Genomic DNA, 21750 nt, shown 5'->3' with positions numbered 1-21750 from the left:
TCCCATTCCTAGAACATCTTCAGCCTGGGACTCACCTGCCCTTTTGTTCTGCACCACACTCTGGCCCCAGTGGCACTTGTGGCCTGAACCAGAGGCAAGCTGAACAGAGAAATACTCTAAAATATCATGAATTATGGAGCAGGTGCTCCCGCAGCCTCTCATGGCCTTGGGGCAGCTTCCCTGGAGAGCTGGCAGGAGGTTGGATCCGTTGGGGCAGATATTTGTGTGGGAATGTTCAGCATCACCTGTTGGTGCCTTGGGCTGTGTCTGCAGATGCCATGGGAAGTTCTCTCATTCACTGAGAAAGTTTCTCTTTGCAGACCCTGCCCTCGTGAAGCCCTCACAGGTGGGGGCAGGATTGGGATGCACTCGCAGCCAGTGGGGAACACAAATCTAGTGCAGGATCCAGATCTGGTGGCAGTGTCCACCTTTTGGTGGATCCTTTAGGATCAGGAACAGTGAGAAGTTCTGGGGCTGAGTCCCTGCTCTCAGTCTGCACACTGGCCCCATCCCAGGGGCTGGAGGGTTAAACTGGGAGGGTTCAGCACCTCACGGCGGGATGCCAAGCCCAGATTAACCAGTTGAAGACGTCACTTTCCATTATGGGAAAGGCGCCCAAATATCCCTGAAGCTTTTGGTTCTGGGGATTAACCACCAGCACACTCGGCTCCTGGCACAGAGCAGGGGTCCGCTGGCGTCGCGGGGCCCGTGGCCATGAGCGGGGCTGGGAGCTGCTCCCAGGGGCATCATCTGGGCGGCTGAGGACGACCATGTGGGAGTGGGTCAGAAGAGCTGTGCTGCACTCGCTGTCCACAGCCCTCCTGCGCCTCTGGAAGTGGGTACGGGCTTTCTGGTACAAAAATGGCCTCTTGACTCTCTCAATGCTATCGGTTGTCACCGGATGCCTCCTGGGCTTCCTGCTGCGGGCGCTGGAGCTGACAGACCTGGTAAGCCTGGCTGGCATGGTGATGGGAGTACGGGGGATGGAGGGGGGCAGGGGGCAAGCCCTGGTGTCAGTAAGGGTCCCAGATGGGCACAGCCCCAAAAGCAAGGGCAACTGCCCAAGAAAACCACCTCAAGACAGGTTTCTGCCCATGGCTTTTTTCTCTTTTTTTTTTTTTTTTTTCCAAGAAGGTGCCAACGAATGCCCAAGCTATAGGACAAATCCTGCCTCCCTCCAGTGAGAGTGGGGAGCTCTGGGTTGGACCCCATGGGGCTGCAGGAGCTCGAGGTGGGATGAGGATGGGAAAGGAGGGAATATTTACTCAGGGGCTAGATGCTCAGTAAACAGGCTCCCCCCAACACCACAAGCAGCACTGGGGTCTTGTCACAATCCGCCCTCACGGACAGGATTGTGATGGTTCGTTATCTGATCTCAGAGTACAAAACACCAACACGGCAAGGGGGTTTGCAGTAACAATCAAAATCAGTGTACTTTAGTGAATAATCACAGCAAAATGCATTGGAGGGGATTGGGGAAAAGAGAGAGAGAAAGAGAGAGAAAGAAAGAAAGAAAGAGAAACCCTAAAAGAAAGAAAAGGAAAAGAAAGACAGAGTAGGTATATCTACCAACGTAGAGGCGATGTAATTTTTCAAGGTCCAGTCCAGTCGAAATCCAGTCGAGGAGTCGCCTTCACGTTGGGGAGATCTCGAGGGTTAGCTGAGTTGAGGGTTTTTATTAGAATTTTCTATTGGAAGTTGGGAAGGAGGGGGGAAAAGATACAATAGTCTTATGATCTCATCTGGTCAGCAGTGGGGGAGAGCCATTGTTTTCTTGGTTCAGTAGTCACTACCTGCAGGCAAACATCTCCGTTTGATCAGCTGTTCTCCCCCACACACACTGCCCCCCTCCCCTCCCAGCTGAGAGGTTTCAGTCCTTGGGGAGAAAAGGAGTCTTTTCCATAGAGGGGTCTCATGTCTCAGTCTTGGAGGGAGTGGCTTCTCCCATCTCAGTCCATCTGCCACGGTGGTTGTACAGTAGATGAAGGGTCTTCTGTGGAGACCACCAAAAGGTCATTCCAGAAAAGAGTCCAGCCAGGCTTGGGGGTGGAAAACTCCAGGCCATTGTCACAGCGCGATGCAGGCGAAGGAAGGTCAAGGTGCCCCTTCTCCTTTCACTGGGAGCAGTGTAGCATGAGGTGGACAAACGCACCTGGGAACAATAACTCAAGTTCCAGTCCCGGGGCCTTGGCAAGCCCCACCAAACCAGGATGTAAGATCCTCTTTTGATGGTCTCAGTTTTTTTTCACGACGATTGTGAGGCAGATGAGAAAGCAATTTTGGGCAGAGTCTTACAGGTCTGAGGGATGGAGTCCAGGGAATGGGGTTTGAGGGATGGGATCAAAGGGATGGGGTCCTCCCACTACTCTCCTCAGCTGTGTGCAATCACAGCACATTTCCATACTCTGGAGAGGACCCAGCAAATAAATAGAGGGCTGGTGGGGAGCCTGGAGGGCTTTGAGGAGTTGTCTTTCTTTGAGGAGCCTTGGAGACAAATGCATTGGAGAAAACGCATGAGAAAGGCACAATTGGCTTAGTCCCTTCCAGGAGCGTCGCAAAACAGCACCAAGCTGAGATCTCTGACTTGGGGCAGCTGGGCCACGGCTCAGCCCTGATCCTCAGCCAGGCTGCTGAGCTCAGGAGGAGGAATGCCGCTCCGGGAGAGCTTGGCTGATGCTGGAACATCCCTGTGTTGCCACTAGGATTTAGCAAAGTCTTGTCATTTCAATTAGGCCCTTCAGCATCAGCGCAGCAGGGATGATCTCGTTACTTAATTGAAGCTGGGTGTAATCTCCCTGCTTCCCAGTGCACACACCCGTGAGAGCCCAGCTGTAGTTATGATATTTTATGAAAATTCCTTTGCTAGGATTTTCTTCTCTTGAGAAGCTGAAGGGCGTCAGCTTCAAGTGTAAACAATTTGTTATCTGCTGCTGTGGGATGCAGCAGGTGCTTCCTCCATTGCTCAGTGTGGGATGTTTCTGCTTGGTGGCCAATCGAGGAGGCAGCAGCTCTCGGACTCTCTAGGAGTCACAGAACTTTGTTATTCATTCCTTTCTATTCCTGTCTTGCCTTCTGATGAATCTTTCTCTCTGTTCTTTATATATAGTTATATTGTGGTCTTTTTTAATGTAATATATATCATAATATAATAAACCAGCCTTCTGAAATGCAGTCAAGATCTCCCCTTCACCAAGTCCTGACTGCCCTGAAAACCACCGCATCACCCAGCAGCCACCCATGCTGGGCATGAGGCTGGCAGAGTCTTGGGGCTCCAGCCCCTCCTCTTGCCATGCAACGAGTTTATCCATCCTCTGCTCCAGCCCCTCCTGCCCTGTTGCCACAGCTCTGCTGTGGGCCTGGCAGCCACTAGAGACCATCCCCAGTAAAGACTTTTGTCGCAATCCCTGGAGGAGCGTTGGAGAGGTGCCAGTCCCTGCTTTCCTCTCTGCAGTGGGAAAGTGTCACAAAGCTGAGAGACCCCCTGGCAAAGAGATGCTGTTCAGATCTGGCATTACCCCTTGCACTCAGCTGGGCCCATCACACCTCTGCTCTGCCTGAGCTCCCTCGGGACATCAGCCCTGTCCAGGTCACACACTGGGACAGTGCAGGGACAGCACAGGGGAGCAACTGAACAGCTGCCTTGGCACCCCTCAAAGCCCCAGCATGAGGTGGTGGTTACTTTGTAGGAACCAAAAGTACCTTCTTGTCTTGGGGCCAACTCAGATCCCTCCCTGACACCTCGACAGTGGCACAGCGGAATAGGGGGATCAGGGATGGAAGGATGATGGATGGAGGGATGATGGATGGAGGGATGGGTAGGGAATGGATGAATGTAGGGATGGATGGTGGGTAGAGATACGGATAGAGGGAAGGAGGGATACTGGTCAGGCTGCTGGTCCCACAGACTCCTCACTCTCCCCTTGGTCATGGCTGTGAGATCTAGACTTTGGGGGATGCCTCTGCAGCCCTTCCCCATGTCCATGTGAGGGTGTAGGGGGTGGAGAGATGCCATGGCACCAAAGTTGTCCCATGGATGGGTCAGACCCTTGGCTCTCCCTGAGCTCATCTTTTCCACCTGCAGCCATGAGATAAATCCTACCTTTTGTTGCTGCCAGCAGCTTTGGGGCACTTTTGCCCCAAATCAGATGCAGCCAAGCCTCTGCTCCCAGGTAATGAGTGCAATGACTTTTGGGAGGGCCATGTGGACCATTCCCTAGAAGGCTACAGAGTCAAGAATGGTTTTGGGAGGGGACCAACCCCCACATGGTCCTCCCTTGCTTATAGGCAGGTTTGCCATGTGGCCAGTATTCCCCATCCCTGAGCCAACTCCCAGTAAGGGACAGCAAAGAAATGGCCTCATGGAGTGCCTCAAGAAGGGGCTGCCAGTTCAGAACCAAGCTCAGAGCTGGGTCTGGTTGGGAAAAAGGCAAATTGATCAAGTTTGAGCCCATGATAATTTACCTGACACATGCTCTGCTCTTTGTGCAGGAGAAGCAGTATTTTTCCTTTCCTGGAGAGCTCCTCATGAGGATGCTGAAGATGCTGATCCTGCCCTTGATCACCTCCAGGTAAGACATCCTCTTCTGCTCTAAAGCACCATCTTTCCATGGCGTTGAAAAGATCACCTTGCAACCCCCCCAGTGAGGAGATTATCCAAAAACTGCATGGGGTGAGAATAATCCTGGCTCTAAGCAGCTGGCAGTCAAGTATATGGCTTGGTGTCTGTCAAACCCCGTGATTTCCCAGCAGCAGTCTGGGACTAATCCTCACCTGGATTTGGTAGGCAATTGCACCCATCTCAGATACCTGCACTGGCTGGGGTGTTTCCCTTCTTTTGGGCAGCTGGTGATGCCAGGACCATCCGTGGGCAGTGGTGATGGGCTGTTTAACCTCAAAGCAGATTCTCTTAGAGGTATTTGAGAAAGTTCAGGTAAAAAAATCATAAGTATTCCCCAGTGCTGTGTCTGTGTTTGCAAATTCCCATTTTATTGGCCCGTACAGACCTAGAAATAAGGAACAGAGCCAGCAGTCCTACTGGGTCTAATCAAGGTCTTGAAAACCTTGTATGGATTACCATATTGCAAACAGTATTTTGGCATGTGCTCGTCAGACACACACAAATGATCAAGTCCTTGTTCCCTCGAGGATGTGTTTTCTCTATTGTTTGTCAGAGTTTGCTTGTCCCATTTGCCTCTGGTTAATTTCTGAGAACAGAGTGGTCTCTGTCCTGGCCACACTTGACCTGTTCAGTACCAGCCCTTGTAGAGAGGTCTGTACCTCACATCCCTCCCTGAGGTGCCTGAGGGTTTCCCTTGCTCTCAGCCCTCCCTGCAGCTCAGTTGCTGAATGGTCTCCTCTGATCACGCTGCTGTCTGTGGGTGCAGGGTCTGCAGAGGCCTCCTGGGAGTTTTCTTTCATGTTGGATTGAACCAGGGATTTTTCTATAATTACTAAATTAGGGTGAAGTGATGTCTTCCCTCTACGCACCATCCCAGAGGGGACTGGGTGTGCTCTGAGGATGCAGCTCTGAAGATCCCCAAGCCCCAATTTGGAAAGCACCACCTATGCCAGGGTTGCTTTTCTGGACTCTCTGGAGTTTCCAAGGCCTTTCTCCTCCTGGACGTGGGGCTGCTGAATGGGATCCATGGGCTGACCAGCACCTCAGCCACCCTGTGTATTCCCAGGGCTGGCACTGACCCTTGCAGCCTTCGGTTATGTCCTGCCTCAGCTGGGTTCTGCAGGGGCTCAGTGTGGGTCTGTTAGCATGGGGGGCACACTGCAGCCCCAAACACTCACATTTCATAGAATCCTGGAATATCCTGAGCTGGAAGGGACCCCCAGGGATCATTGATCCCAGCCCCTGTCCCTGCACAGGCACCCCAACAACCCCACCCTGAGCCCCCCTGGCAGCGCTGTCCAAACGCTCCTGGAGCTCTGGCAGCCTTGGGGCCGGGAGCATTCCCTGGGGAGCCTGGGCAGTGCCCAGCAGCCTCGGGGGGAAGAACCTTTCCCTGAGCTCCATGGCAAGCCCTGGCACAGCTGCAGCCCTCGCTGGCCTCCTGTCCCTGTCCCAGAGCAGAGCTCAGCCCCTGGCCCTGTGCCTGCCCTGGGGAGGAGCTGCAGCCCCGAGGAGCCTCCCCTCAGTCTCCTGTGCTCCAGCTGAACGAGCCGAGTGCCCTCAGCTGCTCCTCAGCCCCTTCCCCAGCTCCGTGTCCCTCCTTTGGGCACTCTCCAACAGCTTTGGGTCCTTCTGATCTTGGGGTGCCCAAAGTGCCCCCAGCACTGGAGGTGAGGCTGCCCCAGGGCAGAGCAGGGTGGGACAATCCCTCCCTGGGCCTGGTGTCCCCCAGGACAGGGTGGCCCTTTGGGCTGCCAGGACACAGCGGTGACTCAGATCCAACCTGCCACTGACCAGGACCCCCAGGGCCCTTCCCACGGCTCTGCTCTCCAGCCTCTCACTGCCAGTCTGTCCCTGCATCCAGGGCTGCCCCATCCCTGGGCTGGATCTGACATTTGCCCTGTTGAACATCACATGGCTGGGGATTTCCCAATCGTCACATTTGTCAGGGTCTCTCTGTGTGGCCTCTCTGCCCTTGAGAATGTCAGCAGTTCCTCCCAAGTGAGTGGCCTCAGCAAACCCAGTCCTGCACCCAACTTGTCCCCATCACAAGCACTGCTCTCCCTGCTGTGGCAGCCTGTAATGCCTTCTCTATTTTTAGCCCAGTTTTGCTGAGAAGTAGCTTATGGGTTACTTCTTAGAAAAGCTTATGTGTGCATGAAATCTGAACCTGCAGGTCTCTCCTGGGGGCATGGGATCCATCCCCAGCAGGATTTTATGAATCTTGCTGGTACCTTCCTTCGCTCCTCTCAATGATGCACAGCAGTGCCACAAGGCAATGGAGATATATGATAACAGCATCTCACAAAAAAGGAGCAACACCAGTTATTCAACATAAAAATAAGAACTAAGAACATAAACTTCTTAACCCTCACAGAAAACAGAAAACACAGCCAGACCTTGAGAAGGGGCTTGGAGGTGTCTCCTACCCTTCACAGCTCAGCTTGGGTTGTCACAAGCTCATCCTGAGTGTGAGATCCTGGGTGGGTGCTGGCACAGGAATGTGTGAGAGCTCAGTGATGCCCTTAGGCTTTGGTTTAAAAAACCCATGGAAACCCCTCCCACCTTGGAGATTTTGCCCATCAGGTGCATCTTGTGCAGTTTGGGGAGCAGACAGTGACCACCACTCTGTTCTGTGCTGCAGCCTCATGTCTGGGCTGGCCACCATGGACTCCAAGGCCTGCGGGAAGATGGGGGTGATCACCATCACCTACTACCTTTGGACAACCTTCATGGCAGTGACCGTGGGGATCATCCTCGTGGTCAGCATCCATCCTGGTGCAGCTGCCCAGAAGGACAACCACTCTGTGGGGAAAGTGGTGCTCAGCTCTGCTGACGCGCTACTGGATTTAATCAGGTATGTCACAGGAATTCAGCAGAGCCAAGGTTGTGATAATGAAATCCTCCCAGAAGGTTCTGAGTTCCCAGAAGACCCTGAGAGCTCAAGGGGAACAGGAGAACCACTGGCCAGGTGCTGGTACCTCCAAGCCCAGCAACACAGGGTTCATTTCCCCCCACCCATGCCCCTCTGGCCACTCTGTCACTGGCACTGCTCTCCCAAAGCCATCAGCAAAGAGATGCACTGCAGCAGAGATCAGAGAGAGTCATGTTCCCAGCAAGGTTTGGATCCTCCTCTGCAGCCCCAGCTGGGACATGCCAAGCCCAGAGCTGGGTTAAGGCAGTGGATGGGGTTACCTGGGGAGGGGTTGCAGCAAATACCCAGGGGCTGGGGGAGAATCTCCATTTCTGGGAGTACTGGATCGACTGGACCAGGCTCTGAGCAGGGGGCTGCAGATGGCAGATGTCCATCCCTGGTTCAGGCTCTCCATCAAACCCATTTGCACCTGGTTCTCAGCCCTGCTTTGCATTCACCTTCCAGCCCTTCTTTGCTCTCAGCTTGCACAGCTGTCATAAGCTGTTGTTAGCTTTCATGTCCTCGTCTGGACATTGTGCCCACCAGAAGTGCTTCCCAGGATGCTCCCTGTGCTCTCCTGACACTTTAACCCTGTGTCATTGGTCTCTTACAGAAACATGTTTCCTTCTAACCTGGTTGAAGCTTCATTCCAGCAGGTGAGTTCCCCTGACCCCTCTGCGTGCTCAGCTCCCCACGGGGCTGCTTCTTAGCCCACCCACAGCCTGGACAGGAGCTCCTTCCCTTCCTTGAACTTCCCCTTCCCTTCCTCTGCATCTCCCCACACTCACCCAGGATGGGCACCTGTAGGTAGGAGGGTGCCGGGGGGCACAAGCTCACAGGCCCCCGAGCCTGCCCTCTGCCTGCAGGCTCTCTAAGGAAGCAGCACACAGCCCTCAGACCCGCTCCTGTGCAGCGCTGGGGAGGGGCGGCCGTGGGGCGGGCAGCAGGCAGGGAAGGGTCACAAAGAAGGGACGCCTGAAGGAAGGTAGAGTGGTCAAAGAGGAAAGATGGAGTGGCCAGGGAGGCTGGAGGGACAGGGAAAACAAGCAAACTCCTGGCGTTGGGAAAGCATCGGTAAAGCTCTCAGGAGCAGGGATGGAGGGACAGAGGGACCCCAGCAGTGTGCTGGCATCCCGCAGGAACCTGGGTCACCAACACCATGAGTCTGTTCTGCAGCCTGAGCTGAGGACGGTCTGCAGCCAACAGCCACAGCTCCCCTTGCCTGACTCTCACTCCTTGTTTCCCCAGCCTTTCGCTGGCTGCAAATCCAACCTTTAACCTCCAGGAACACCCAGCCTCGGGCTGGCTTGGCCTCCATGTTGAGAGCAGGACAGAGCTCATGCCAGCAGAACACTAACCTCCCTCCTTTGCTTCTGTTCCAGTACCGAACTGTTCTTGTCCCAGTGGTGAAGTCTCCTGGTTTTCCAAAGATCCCAGGAAAACCTGTCAATTTTATTTACTTTGCACCTGATGACAAAAACCCTGAAATCCATCGGCCTGTGTTCCTTGAGCTGACACCATCACCTGAGATGACCTACAGGACCCTGGCTGGGACCAGCAATGAGATGAACGTCCTGGGCATTGTCATCTTCTCAGCAACCATAGGTACCTGCTCCTCCACAGGCCAGGACAGCCCAGGGTGCCAGTATTGCAGTCACCACGCTTCACAGAGCAAAAGATGTGGGACAAGGTTCTTTTAGCTTCAATTGCCCCAGTCCCTGGGAACTGGGCCCCGCACAGAGCTTGTACCAAGGCCCCTGGCAGTAGCACCTGTGGTGGTGCTGTAGGCATGGGGAAGGTTGGTTTTGCCCCGTACTTGCCTCACAGCCCACGTGTGGGTCCTGAAGGTTTTCAAACCGCTCCATAAGCTGGGGATTCCTTTTAATGAAGTCTGAAGTGAGGTGTAATTTTGCAGAGGATGTCTGGGACACAACTCACCACAAAGCCCCAAACCCTTTATGCTGAGTGTTCAGCCCCTGAGCAGGCAGGACGTCACAGCTGGGTCAGATTTGGTCCTGTCACTGAGGATTCCCAACGGGACTTTCTGAAGGAGGTAGGGCAGCATCCTGCATTGAACAGCTTGCAGTCCTGTGTGGAAAAGGTGTTTGGCAGCAATTTTGGGAAGGAAGAAGGAGCAGGGGCTGGGGAGAGACACGTGCAAGAGAGGAGGTTTAAAGGGGAGAAAGTCATTGAAAGGAGGAACTTGAAGCTGCCTCAAAGCGTAAGAGAACACAGGTGCAAGGCTGAGGGAGAAAGGGAGGAATGAGGGATCAGAAAGGAAAAAGGGTAGGAGGCAGTGAGATGAGCATGGTGGCAGGATTATGTGTAGATTAAGAGGTGAGGGCAAGGAGCTTGAACTTTGTGTATAAGGAACCAAAAAGCCAATTAGAGGATTTGAGGTGTGGAGGCAGCACAGCCAGCACAGCACCAGAGTGTGCTGGACTGCAGTCAGAGCCTCGGGGAGCAGCCAGTTCCAAATGAGAGACCTCAGAGGAGGTGGCCACAGTGAGACTGGGCAGAGCCAGAGCCACTGACAGATCCCTACAGCCAGATGGTGTCTTTGGCAATCTCCTGTCCCAGCAACAGCCTCTGCACACCTTGGACACGCAGGAAAGCAGCTGAGCTCCTGCCCACAGGACACGTGCCCCCTCCAGCCCTGCCAAACTGCAAGGAGAAGCTGCTTTTCTCTTTTAAGATGACACTCCACAACCCCTGCAGCGTGGGAGTGGGATCAGCCAGAGTTAGGAGGCAGTGGGAGATCACCTGAGCCAGCCCCAGCCACCACCTGCACTTCCCATGTTTTGCCCAGGATTAGAGCTCCACAAAGCCACAGACTGGCACAGCATCACCTGCACCAGGCACAGGCAGCTTGATAAAGGGCATTCATGCACCCACAGGGGGCTTTCCTTATGAGGAGAGGCTGAACTGAGTTTGCCTGGCAGAAAACAGGAGACAGACAGGCAGGGCACCACAGCCCCATGCCTTGGGAAACAGGGATCACCTCCTCCGTGCAGCATGGGGAGGGGGCAGGTGGAAGCTGGTTGAGCTCTCAGCAAAGTTTATTTGTGTCCAACGCCAAAATTAGGCAGGCTGTGGGGCTGAGACCAAGGCATCCATGCAGCACCCACTAGGTACCCAGAGTGACTCTGCTATGAGGGGTGACCCCATGCAGCTCCCCCAGCTCTGACAGTCCTTCACTGTCACTGAGGGCCTCTGCTGCTTTTGAAACCCATGAGAGGGCAGAGCTTTCAAGATCTTTATCCGTCTGTTTACCTGGACCATGCCTCCCAAATCAGCTCTGTAGGATCTGAAGAGAAATTACTTTCTTCCAAAGCAGCTGTTTGTGGCTACCAAATACTGGATGATTGTCCACAGAGCTGAGATTTAAACATGCCAAGCCTTGTCTCATTTCTGGCAAATGTGACCCCACCTCATCTCTCTCTTTTGAGCAAGGCAAGAGATCCAACCACCAACCAAGGGCCTCTTGGAGTCCTCAACCCTGAAAACTGAACAGGGATAAGCAGGACAAGATCCTGTCTATGTTCTTCTTTTCCAAGATAAAACAGACAACTGCACAGTGCTTCAAAATTACTTTTAGCCAACACAGAAAGAAGGACTTGCACCAAACTGGAAACAAGATGGGCAAATGCTCAAAGGTTTCTTTTCCCTTTGCTTGGTGGGTTCCTGGAAAGCCTCCCAGCCAGTGAAAGCAATGGGGCTTAGCACTGGCAGACAGAACAGCACCATAACCCTTCCATAACCCTTTCAAACGATAGCCTGAATTTCTGCTCTAGTATTCCTTCAACAGAAAATTAGGCTGGATGAGGTTAATGCAACAACATCAAAGGAAAAAAACAGACTTAGGAGAGAAGGTTTAATGCCTGTAATCTAAGCAACTCACTCAGACCCTTCCTGACATCACACTGTATAGCCACATGTGTTGTCACAACCATGGCACAGCCTGTGAGCCACCAACAATGAACAGCCCAGCCCACGAGGGAACCGGGCACGAGCCCTGAGCACTGCTCAGTCCCTGTGGCAGCTGGGGACCCTCTCACTCCACAGCAGGGCAGGGATGCAGCACAGCCTCACATCCTCAGCTACAGAGAGCCCTACCACACCTTATCCTTGAAATAATTCCATTTTTATTTCCAGAGGTCATTATTCTTGTATTACGACAGCAATACAGATATCCACCTAATCCAGCTAATCCACAGTTTATCCCCTCCAGGAAATAACTCCTCCAGCATTGAGCAGCAGTGAAGTTTATCTGTTTTCTGTGCAAGGAACAGTCCAAATCCTGGATTTGGGTCTGGTGGGGCTTTGTGAGAAAAGGCCAGATGCTTGTGTTTGCTTGGAACAGAGAATGGCTCTGACTGGTAAGAGCACATGGCAACCAGTACTAAATCAGTTTTTGCCTGGTGACCCCCATTCTGTGGCCACCAGACCCTCAAGACACTTGGCCTGTCAGGTGCTGCTCCCGTGGTGCTCCCAAGTAAAGTAACCTGCTGTGCTTGCTTGCAGGACTTCTCCTGGGAAAAATGGGCGAGCGAGGAGCCCCGCTGGTTAACGTGTGCCAGTGTCTCAATGAAGCAGTTATGAAAATTGTCTCAATGGCCGTTTGGTAATCTGGTTTTGATTGATTCATTGATTGATTGATTTTCTTTCCTTCTATCTAATGGCAATGCTGGTCACACGTCTACAAGTGTCTGTTGTGAGCACTGAATTTGTTTTTGTACAACTGCACTGCACAGAACCAAACACTGCCATGTCTATCTGCAGTGCCACAGTGATTGCTGCATCCTCATAATTTTTTATGCTTCTTCTTTGCAGGTACTTCCCCTTTGGCATTGTATTTCTCATAGCTGGAAAGATCTTGGAGATGGAAGATCCATCGGTTATTGGACAGAAGCTGGGACTGTATGTCATTACAGTGGTGTCAGGGCTTGCCTTGCACGGAATCATCCTCTTACCTTTGCTTTTTGTGCTCATCACCAAGAAAAACCCCTTTGCTTTCATTCAGGGGATACTGCAAGCCTTGCTGATCGCCTTAGCTACATCCTCCAGGTAGGAAAACATGGCTGGAACCTGTGGGTACTGCAGAGCAGGGATCTGGTTTAGCCAGGGAGACATGGCTGTGTCTGGCCAGGTGAGCTCTGGGGGACAGGTATAACTCAAAAGAAAATTATGCTCCAGCACTGTCTGAAATGGGAATGCTCCTGCTTTTAGGAGGAAGCAGATGCTTGGCCCTGCCCTGGTCAGCCAACCTGGGCAGCTCGTGGTGCTCTTCCACTCACCCTTTTCCAGGGTTTTCCCAGGGCAAACCAGCAATGTTTTTGTGTGTGTGGGCACACTTCATTCAATTGCTGCAGTTTTCTTTCCATTAATTCAAACTAGGACTGTTGTAGGTGCTTTATAAACTGCATGGGGTTATGATCCTGGAGTTTCATTGAAAACACCAAAAGCTCTTCTGAACACTTTACTGACGATCTAAAATCAACTACAGTGTGTCCCAAGTTCATCCACAGAAAAATCTTGCCTACTTTGAAAATATTTTAATCAGTTTAGATTATATTTACCTATTCTATTTTCATTGAAATACATTCCTTGTAACAATGAAAAAAAAACTTTACACTATAAATTACCATCCTTTCCAGGAGACACAAATTCAAACATTTTCCTGCAGCACATTTGACCAGGCAAAGGGTTTTTCTGGCTGCTCTGTTGCTTCTCCACATAATCCCAATAAAATCACCTGGACTGTGCCTCCCTTCCCCAATGCTCCCTGCTGCAACTGTTGCTTCTGCAACTCTTAATGCCTGGTCTCATCCTGAACCTGGATCTCCATCTCTGTCTCCATCAGGCTTCTCCTCCCTCTGCTCTGCAGCCAGCTAAGAGAGGGAGAACTGTCACAGAGAGTACACCCGGCTCCGTGTCCCAGCCCCATGGTCTGTGGGCTGGGGCCAGTGCTCTGCATCCAGGGCCCTTCCCAAATGCAGTCCCCACCTCCCAGAGTCTGTTGCAATCCCATGGACTTCTTTTCTGTGGTTTCCTTTCTTCAACCTGTTCTTCCTACATTCCTCATCTCAGTTCCTGTGGGACAGTTGACATCTTCATGCTAGACAGAAACAAGAGAGAGAGGTCAGGGTTGCAGAAGCTGAGGCAGGCATCCCTCATGGAGGAGACAGGTGAGGATGACAGGGGTCTGGCTGGCCCCCAACCCAGCCAGTGCTGGCACACACTGTCTCACGCTCCAGGAGGTGCTGCAGGATTAACATGGGAACCAGGGATGGTCAAGAGAGCTGCAGCCATGGCACACAGGTGGTTAAAGTGGTGCCTTCAGCCACTGAAATGACATTCTGACATTTTATCTCTCAGCCTGCAGCTCACTTTGCTGATAATGTCTATTCCTCAGGTGGTGAGAGCTGAAGAGACTTTCATTGCTACAGCAATTTGTGTGACATTGCAGCATCCACCCCCAGGAGGGCTGGTATTTCTGTCCCATCACACTGACTCCAACTTATAAAGCTCAATACAAACAGCAATACTGCTCGTTTCTCATCCTGCAGCTCAGCCACCCTGCCCATCACCCTCAAGTGTCTCCTGGAGAACAACGGCATTGACAGACGCGTGGCGCGCTTCGTGCTCCCCGTTGGGGCCACCATCAACATGGATGGCACTGCGCTCTACGAGGCCGTCGCTGCCATCTTCATCGCCCAGGTCAATGAGTATGAACTGGATTTGGGACAAATTATAACTATCAGGTAAAAGTTTCTCTGCAGCAGCCAGATTATTTCTCTCTATTCCTATTTATGGACATTAGGACAACCTCTTGCATTTTTCCTGTTTGCAGAGATCTTGTTAATGCACAGTGACCTTTGCTGGGAAGCTGAGCAGCAGGGGAGGGAGCAGCATGTCCCAGTCCCTATGCTGTGTGCCAGGGAAAGCTGGGCTGGCTCTGCACCCCTGAATCTGCTGCAAGTCAAGGACTTTGCCTGTAGGGAAAAGCCTAGCTGCACAGACATGTGACTGGAGCAGGTCAGCACTGCAGGGCTGAGCACAGAATGATTTCTGCAGGTGTCATATACTCTCTCTCAGGAACGGGGTATTCTCATTATATAAGCAGGGAAATAAAGCATGTAACTAAATAATAATTAAGTACATTTGCAAATATTTAGTAATTTTAATGAGGAAGTCTCTACTCTGAAGGCAGGGGGAGCACAGAGCCAGAGCACCCGCTGCCAGCCTCTGCTGTGCAGAGTGGAATTTGTGATAGCGCCTGCTAGCAGGAAGGTGGAGGAAGTCAGATCCAATCCAGTCCTTCCACACAGCAATAACTTACTCTGCCATGCAAACACGCTAGTTTGAATTGCACAGCCACCTTCTCTTTGCAGCATCACGGCCTCGGCAGCCAGCATTGGGGCCGCTGGGATCCCACAGTCCGGGCTTGTCACCATGGTCATCGTGCTCACGTCCGTGGGGCTGCCCACCGAGGACATCACCCTCATCATCGCCGTCGACTGGGCTCTGTAAGTGCTCTCCAGGCCACTGCTGTGGGCAATGCCCCCTGTCAATTCATGGTGATGTATCTTCATCTTGATGAATGAAACCAGACTGCTCTCAAGACAGAAACTGATGCTGGATTACACTTGCCATAGACAAATAAACTCTCAGCCTGTGAAATGTGCCACTCTAAAGACTAAAATAAAAGCAAAGTGAGTCATTAGGTGAGAAAGGTGAACAGAGCAGATGCTGAGTTAGGGAAGCGACACGTGGGTGGCTGGTTTGTACTTTCCAGCCCTCCAGGTAAAAGAGGGAACAGTGCCAAGTATCAAGGCTGCTTTTCTCTTTCCCTTCCCCTTTTCTCCTTCCCCCAACAAAGGAAGGTTAACACACCCCCAGTTCAACCTTTCAGCATCACAGGGTACCCAGCACTTCTGGCACCTTCAACTAATGTGAGAGGTGCCTGGGTCGACAAGAGAGGACCAGTAGCTGGATCTACAGGATTTCTCCTCGAGAGGCATCTCAAGGAGTTTTATGACTTGATGAGACTGCTCTCCCTGCACTTAGCACAACAGTGCCTGTCCCAGTTTGGGAGGTGGCACTGGCAGGTCCCTGCACTGCTCACACAGGCAGGGTCAGACAGATGCTGCCCAAGCACAGGGCTCACATAGGGACCCATCTTCTCTCTGCATCTCCAAAACCAACACAGCACTTGGCAACACCAGTGGGAGGGACATTCAGGATGGGGGTTGACGTGTTCCAAAGCCATCAACACCCCGGGCACGCTGGCTGAGGCCACTCCCTGCATCCTGGCGCTGTCTCCCCGCAGGGACCGACTGCGAACGATGACCAACGTCCTCGGTGATGCCCTGGCTGCTGGCATCATAGCTCACGTCTGCGAGAAGGACTTTGCCCCAAAGCCCCCCCTGGTACGTGCGGCATGGTGGGAGGGCAGGGGGTCGTGGGACACGGCAGGACAGGCACAAGGCACCTGCTCACTCCAGAAATTAAAACTCTGCTCTTTGCTTTTTGCAGCAAAACCCGGTGAGCAATACAGACAAGTTTCCTTCTGCAGAGACCTCACACCTGCATCCCAAAGACAATGGGATTGAAATGACTGAAGAAACCATGTTGGATCAGACAGGAGTTCACTATAACATCTGCCAGGTGTAGATAACAGCATTCCTGCTCCCAGAAATGGCATCTTGGTGCTAAACACTGGCATTGTGAGTGTCACATATGGATGCTCTGCAAGATAAAGGCCTTACTTGGCACAAAAAGTGGGAAAATCCTCTCTTACCCTTTGAAGACCGTGGGATTCCCACCAGGCACCCAAAGAGCATGGCTCTGCCACTGCGGCAGGGAGCCAGCTCTTCCCTGCACCTGAGGACACAGCTGGAAGCTCACTGTCCTGTCTTAAATGGCTGGGTTTGAAGGATTTATAACTCCCATTTTTCCAAGCTCACCAATTTTTGAAAGCTAGGGAGGTGAGCAGGTGTCAGCAGACTGGATTTGGTGAGAATGCAGTAGGGATGGGACATAACACTGAACCCTCTGGCCAGCAGCTCTTCCCTGGAGGCCAGGCTGTGCTCCAGAAGCTTTTGTTTTCCTTATTATAGAGATTATTTTTTTAATCAATGCTTTTTATTTTACTACTGGGTTCTGATATAAAAACTAAGATTAAATGAATTTTTGTCTAGAGTTCAAAATCCAAGTTGGACATAACTGGATTTGCCAGCTGTCAGGTTACAGACAGGACGGCTGAGCTGTTGCACTCTCAGGGACAGTGGGATCCACTGGCTGGAAGGAAGGAAGGCCCAGCTGTACACCTGTTTCTACAGCTGTTTCATTACAGAGAACTAATTAACCAGGCCCAATTGTAACTGTGTTGATTTTCCCAGCTAAGGATCTGTCCCCAAGCCCAAATTCCAATTACAGCCTTAAAATCCAGGCTTCCCAGGGCAGCCTTCTACACAAAAGCCTTTTATGCCAACAATTCATGTCAGTGAATTCATTTGTCTCTCAAAATGTCAACTCATCCCTTTTCTCCTTCTTGATCTTTCCTGACATAGAATTGGGAATCGTAACACAGCTCAGACCCCCACTCACATCACTGAACTGTTCTCCAACTGTACATAAAGAAAACATTTTCTGTGCAGAATTCTTTCCAGCTGAAGTCAGAGGTTGTAAAAAATTTTCTAATTTAGAAGAAATATTCATTCCAGTTTTGCCAAATGAAAAGCAGAAATTATTAAATATCATAAACCAGCTTTTGCACAAAAATTGTCTTCTTTTAACTTAAAAAAGTCTTCACATAATTAGAATCCTGGGCAACATAAGCTTGAGACACTGCTGCTAACTTTGGCCTTTTTCACCCTTTCTCCTTGGTGAGGTTAATGAATACTTAAACATTACAGCCCAACTGCTCTTCAAGGAGCAGCTGCATCATTCGCAAACCCAAAATAATCACATTTCAGATGAACCTCTGCAGCTTCCCCCAGACATCCCTCCCTCCTTCCCGCATCATTTATGATCACCTTGATACATCACACGCTGGTTCAGCATCACTGGCTCTGAAGGGCTCAGTTGTTGTTCCTCTAGAGCAGGAGTGAGCTCAGCCACCCAATCCCCCCGGGAGATGCTGGTGAACACTGGGGAGGCTCCAGGCAGCCCCAGCTCTGGACAAGGACCCGTGCATCCTGTCTGTCTGCAAGATACCCATACCCTGCAGACACAGCTGGATGGACACCTCCAGTGCACCAGCTCCAACACAGCAATTAAAGCAGGCAAGATTGATGAGACCTGTCTGGTCAGTCACTGGTGCATGGGAGCACCCACATCCCTCACTGGATGAGTCCAGGCCAACCAGCACAGACACCAGCACAAGCAGCAGAGACGAGCCCCACTTTCATATCCATTCTCCTCTCATTAGTGAGCTCTGGATATTGAAGCACACAGTTAACCCTGCAACAAAAAGGCAAGATAGAACATCCACAGCAAAGGTCCTTGAGTGAGTGCTGGGGCTGTAGGATGAGCCTCTGGACAGTCACTCCCATCACTGGGCTATGGCTGCTGCAGACCAGACCACCTTATCCCCTGCCCCAGAAACTGCAAGTCATACTAAAACAACTTAAGCAGCACAGCCTTGAGCTCACTGCAACAAAGAAAAAATCATTACTGAAAAACCTGAATATTATATCTCAGTAATAAATCTAGAGCTGGTGAAGCCAATCCCACCCTGTACAACTCACCCCAGGAGCTGCAAGTCCTGTGCTTTATCAATCCCAGAATGGCTGGCTTGGAAAGGAACTTAAAGCTCATCTCCCATGGGCAGGGACACCATCCACTAGACCAGGCTGCTCCAAGCCCAGCTCAACCTGGCCTTGAAAGTGTTGGTAACATCTCTTACTATGTGGTGAGATTCACACTAGCAGAGATGCTTTGATTTTGGAAATCAGCAGGAAATATTTTGGTGCTAGTAAGGTTAAGTGTCATGCTGGAGTCCACATAGCCTTGTCCTTGTGACAAATACAGCAAAGGAGACCTTTGAGTCCAGCAACCTCATAATTGGGCTGCCATCACTGTGCCCCTCTAACAGGATAAAACAAGGGGAAAAATAATTCAGGTGATTCTGAAAATCTCTTTGTGGTCTGGTGTAGAGGTAAGACATGGTTATTGACGTGGAACACCCAAGGCAGCAGGGACAATCCATCTTCAACACTGCACACAGGTGCAGGAGAGGCACCTGAACACTTCAACAGGGTAGAAATTGCAGAAAAGTAAATTAAGCAGATTTATGGGAAGGCCCAGCTGGTGAGGGGCCCACTGTCCCAGACAACACCTTTGGGATGGCACCATCCCAACACCACCCATGTTTTCAACCATCTGCTGCTGGGGAAACACTGACACCAGTGTTTATCTGCTGCTCAGGGGGGAGCAGCAGCCTACCTGTGCCAGCCCTGAGAGCTGGTGGCACCCATGGAACCCCAGAATGCCAGCAGGACTTTTGCAGAGAGCAACATGAACTCATCAGGGGCAAGGAACAAGGGATATCTAGAAGATGAGAAAGTAGCAGAGTCTGGACAAAGTCACTGGGCACCACCTGGAACAGTTTTATTCTGTGCCAACTGTATTCAGGAGACCAGGATGGGAGGGAGGTGAAGTTCCACATGTCCCACATCAGGAAACCTGAGGTGTTTTGCTTGCAAACTGAAACCCATCTATACAGCCTCAAAAAAAGGTAAAAACAAGGGAGTTGGGGAACTGCCCAGGCTCCCCAGGGAATGCTCCCGGCCCCAAGGCTGCCAGAGCTCCAGGAGCGTTTGGACAGCGCTGCCAGGGGGGCTCAGGCTGGGGTTGTTGGGGTGCCTGTGCAGGGACAGGGGCTGCACTGATGATCCCTGAGGGTCCCTTCCAGGCCAGGATATTCCATGGTTCCATAATTAAATTCTACTGACTGACACACCACACCTTCTAAGTCTTATAAACTATTTTCCCAGGCACCTGTAAGAAGAGGAGCCTCTCTCTGTTCCAGCACTGAAAAATCTAACTCTGTGTTATTTCCATGCAATTAGAGAACAGGCAGTGCAAGGCACACACCTTACAGCACAGAAATCTGGTGTACAGAAAGTACACAAGCTCAAAACTGTATTTCTTCCATGGAAATCCCCATTTTCCTTACAAACAAAAATCCCAGCTGCTATGGTAATATAGGCAATCCCTGGGTTATGGCTGCTGTGTATAATATTGTAATAAAGTTGGAGAGCAAGTGGGTGAAGGAATTTGGCTGTTATACAAGTGTTATTTTACTGAAAAAATAATTGAAGGAAAAAACCTTTGGTGGACTAAAATCCATGTGGATGATATTTATGGGGTCTGTGGTTATTAAGCAAAAGGCAAAGTTGAAGCAGCCCTTGGCTTTGGGGCACTTCCCAGACAGAGGGACAGAAAACCCACAGTTGGCCACATGAGCCTTGACTGGGGAATGACATTTCTGCAATGGTATTTGGGAATTTGAGGATGTGACTGGCCATAAACATTAAGCTTAAGTGAATTTTCATTCAACAGAATGACTCGAGTGTATACTTTATTCAAAAGACATTGGCTTGTTCCTACAAGCCCGTGGATAAGTTGCCTCAATCCTACAGACTGGTTCTTTTCTGTGCATCAGCTGTCTTCCAGAGAAAAAATTATTTTTACATATCTGAATTTATAAAATGATGAGTTTTGATCAGAGACTTTTGCTTTTATAACATTTTCACACCTTTTTAAGATGTATAAATGGAGCTGGAAGGGCCCTGTCAGCAGAGCACTGCTGACATCCTTCCTTTGGATCACAATGCGCCTCTGTTTGTGTTTTACTAAAACTGAAAAAAATAACAAAATAACTCAATGCTGTAGCATGTGGCAAAATACAATCCAAACGGATGTGAAAACCAGCCCAAAACTCTCTTTTAATTTAAAGTACTACCCACTTCAAAATTAGTCTGCAAGTTTTCTAGAGTAATTTTGAAAAGTGCCTTCCACAAAAATTTTTGAAGGTAATTATTTAAATCTATTAAAACCCCAGGTTTCTCTGTAAAACCAGATTTCCAAAGCAGCTCTGAATGACAGATATGGCTCAAGTAAGTTTTTTTTTTACAATCACAGCACATAACCTCCACTAAAAGCTCCTCTAAGGAGTGAGTGCCTCCCTGGGGATGTGTTTTCTGCCTCTCCTTTTCCAATTCACTGTATGCATTTGTTTCCTTGACGAACTCCTAATTTTGTGTGATGTGATAATAAAACTTCCTAGAAGATCTGAAAGAATTATTTCAGTCCCTCCTTCAGGCAGGTGCAGCTCAGTCCATCACCCAGGGTTCCACACACCACAGCCCAGGTCAGGGCAGAATGTGGTGCTACGAGAGCACAGCAAGGCACATCAGGGCCTATGTTCATGGGACCATTTGCAAACTGTATAAGAGTTAAGAGTTCAGATCTATCTCATAAATTGCCATTCAGTGTTCACATGTAGAGAATTTCATCCAACCCTGTGCCACAGGCAGGGACACTTCCACTGTCCCAGGCTGCTCCAAGTCCCCTCCAACCCGGCCTTGGACATTTCCAGGGATCCAGGGGCAGCCACAGCTGCTCCGGGCACCCTGTGCCAGGGCCTGCCCACCTCACAGCCAAGAATTTCTTTCTAATATCCCATCTAACCCTGCCCTCTGGCAGTGGTAAGCCATTGTCCCTTGTCCTGGCACTCCAGGCCCTCGTCTCCACTCCCTCTCTGGGTCTCTTGCAGGTTCCCTATAAGTTGCATCTTCACCTTTGCTGGGCCCTCAGGACTGGTGTTGAGACCCCTCCCAGTGCCCTGCAGACCCCATCAGCCCCCAGCCATGCACAGCACAGGGTGCCGAGGTGCCCCACAGACTCTTTACCTTGGGCCTCCACCAGCCTGGGCCATTCTGCAGTGTGTTCCACTTCACTGTGCTCGACGTTCTCTAGATGCAAACTTCACAGGATTCAGTGTGGGGAGGAAGCTGTAACAGCCCTCTGTAAGATGCTCCAAAATCCACGTCAGGAGTAGCCAGACTTTTGCAGGTGCAGAGGTCCTGGCACCCAGATTTGCAATGTGCTCTTACCTTTGTTTTCTGGAAGCTTCATTTCTCATTTAAACGACACAGATGAAGTGTCCTATAGCCAAAGGTGAGAGCCAGGCACCTTTCTGAGCAGT

The 21750-nt window shown here is 51.0% G+C and overlaps 1 protein-coding gene across 4 annotated transcripts; it reads left to right on the top strand.

Annotated features, from left to right (window-relative positions):
• Positions 1-6: 6 nt before the first annotated feature.
• LOC119712388 (excitatory amino acid transporter 5-like) lies at positions 7-20998 on the top strand. Of its 4 annotated transcripts, XM_038163508.1 has the most exons (12): positions 8-947; positions 4489-4568; positions 7263-7475; positions 8146-8188; positions 8915-9137; positions 11750-11911; positions 12057-12156; positions 12366-12599; positions 14102-14296; positions 14927-15061; positions 15865-15964; positions 16071-20998. In XM_038163508.1, exons 1-12 carry the CDS (start codon positions 771-773, stop codon positions 16206-16208), a joined length of 1800 nt encoding a protein of 599 aa, XP_038019436.1. In that variant the 5' UTR covers positions 8-770; the 3' UTR covers positions 16209-20998. The 4 variants fall into 4 exon arrangements, with proteins under 4 accessions (XP_038019435.1, XP_038019436.1, XP_038019437.1 ...); XM_038163507.1 differs by having other exon boundaries at positions 7-947; positions 15865-20998; XM_038163510.1 differs by lacking the exon at positions 11750-11911 and having other exon boundaries at positions 10-947.
• Positions 20999-21750: the final 752 nt, after the last annotated feature.

The sequence above is a fragment of the Motacilla alba genome, chromosome 28 (genome assembly GCF_015832195.1).
Source record: "Motacilla alba alba isolate MOTALB_02 chromosome 28, Motacilla_alba_V1.0_pri, whole genome shotgun sequence".
NCBI classification, from domain to species: domain Eukaryota; kingdom Metazoa; phylum Chordata; class Aves; order Passeriformes; family Motacillidae; genus Motacilla; species Motacilla alba.
Note: the sequence above shows the minus strand (reverse complement) of the source record. Positions and strands in the feature narration are given on the sequence as shown.

Coding starts and splice junctions, on each gene's coding strand:
- LOC119712388 (XM_038163507.1), top strand. CDS start 771: ATGTGGGAGTGGGTCAGAAGAGCTGTGCTGCACTCGCTGTCCACAGCC. Junction 12,157..12,365: donor ATTGTCTCAATGGCCGTTTG/GTAATCTGGTTT, acceptor TCTTCTTTGCAG/GTACTTCCCCTTTGGCATTG. Junction 12,600..14,101: donor GCCTTAGCTACATCCTCCAG/GTAGGAAAACAT, acceptor CTCATCCTGCAG/CTCAGCCACCCTGCCCATCA.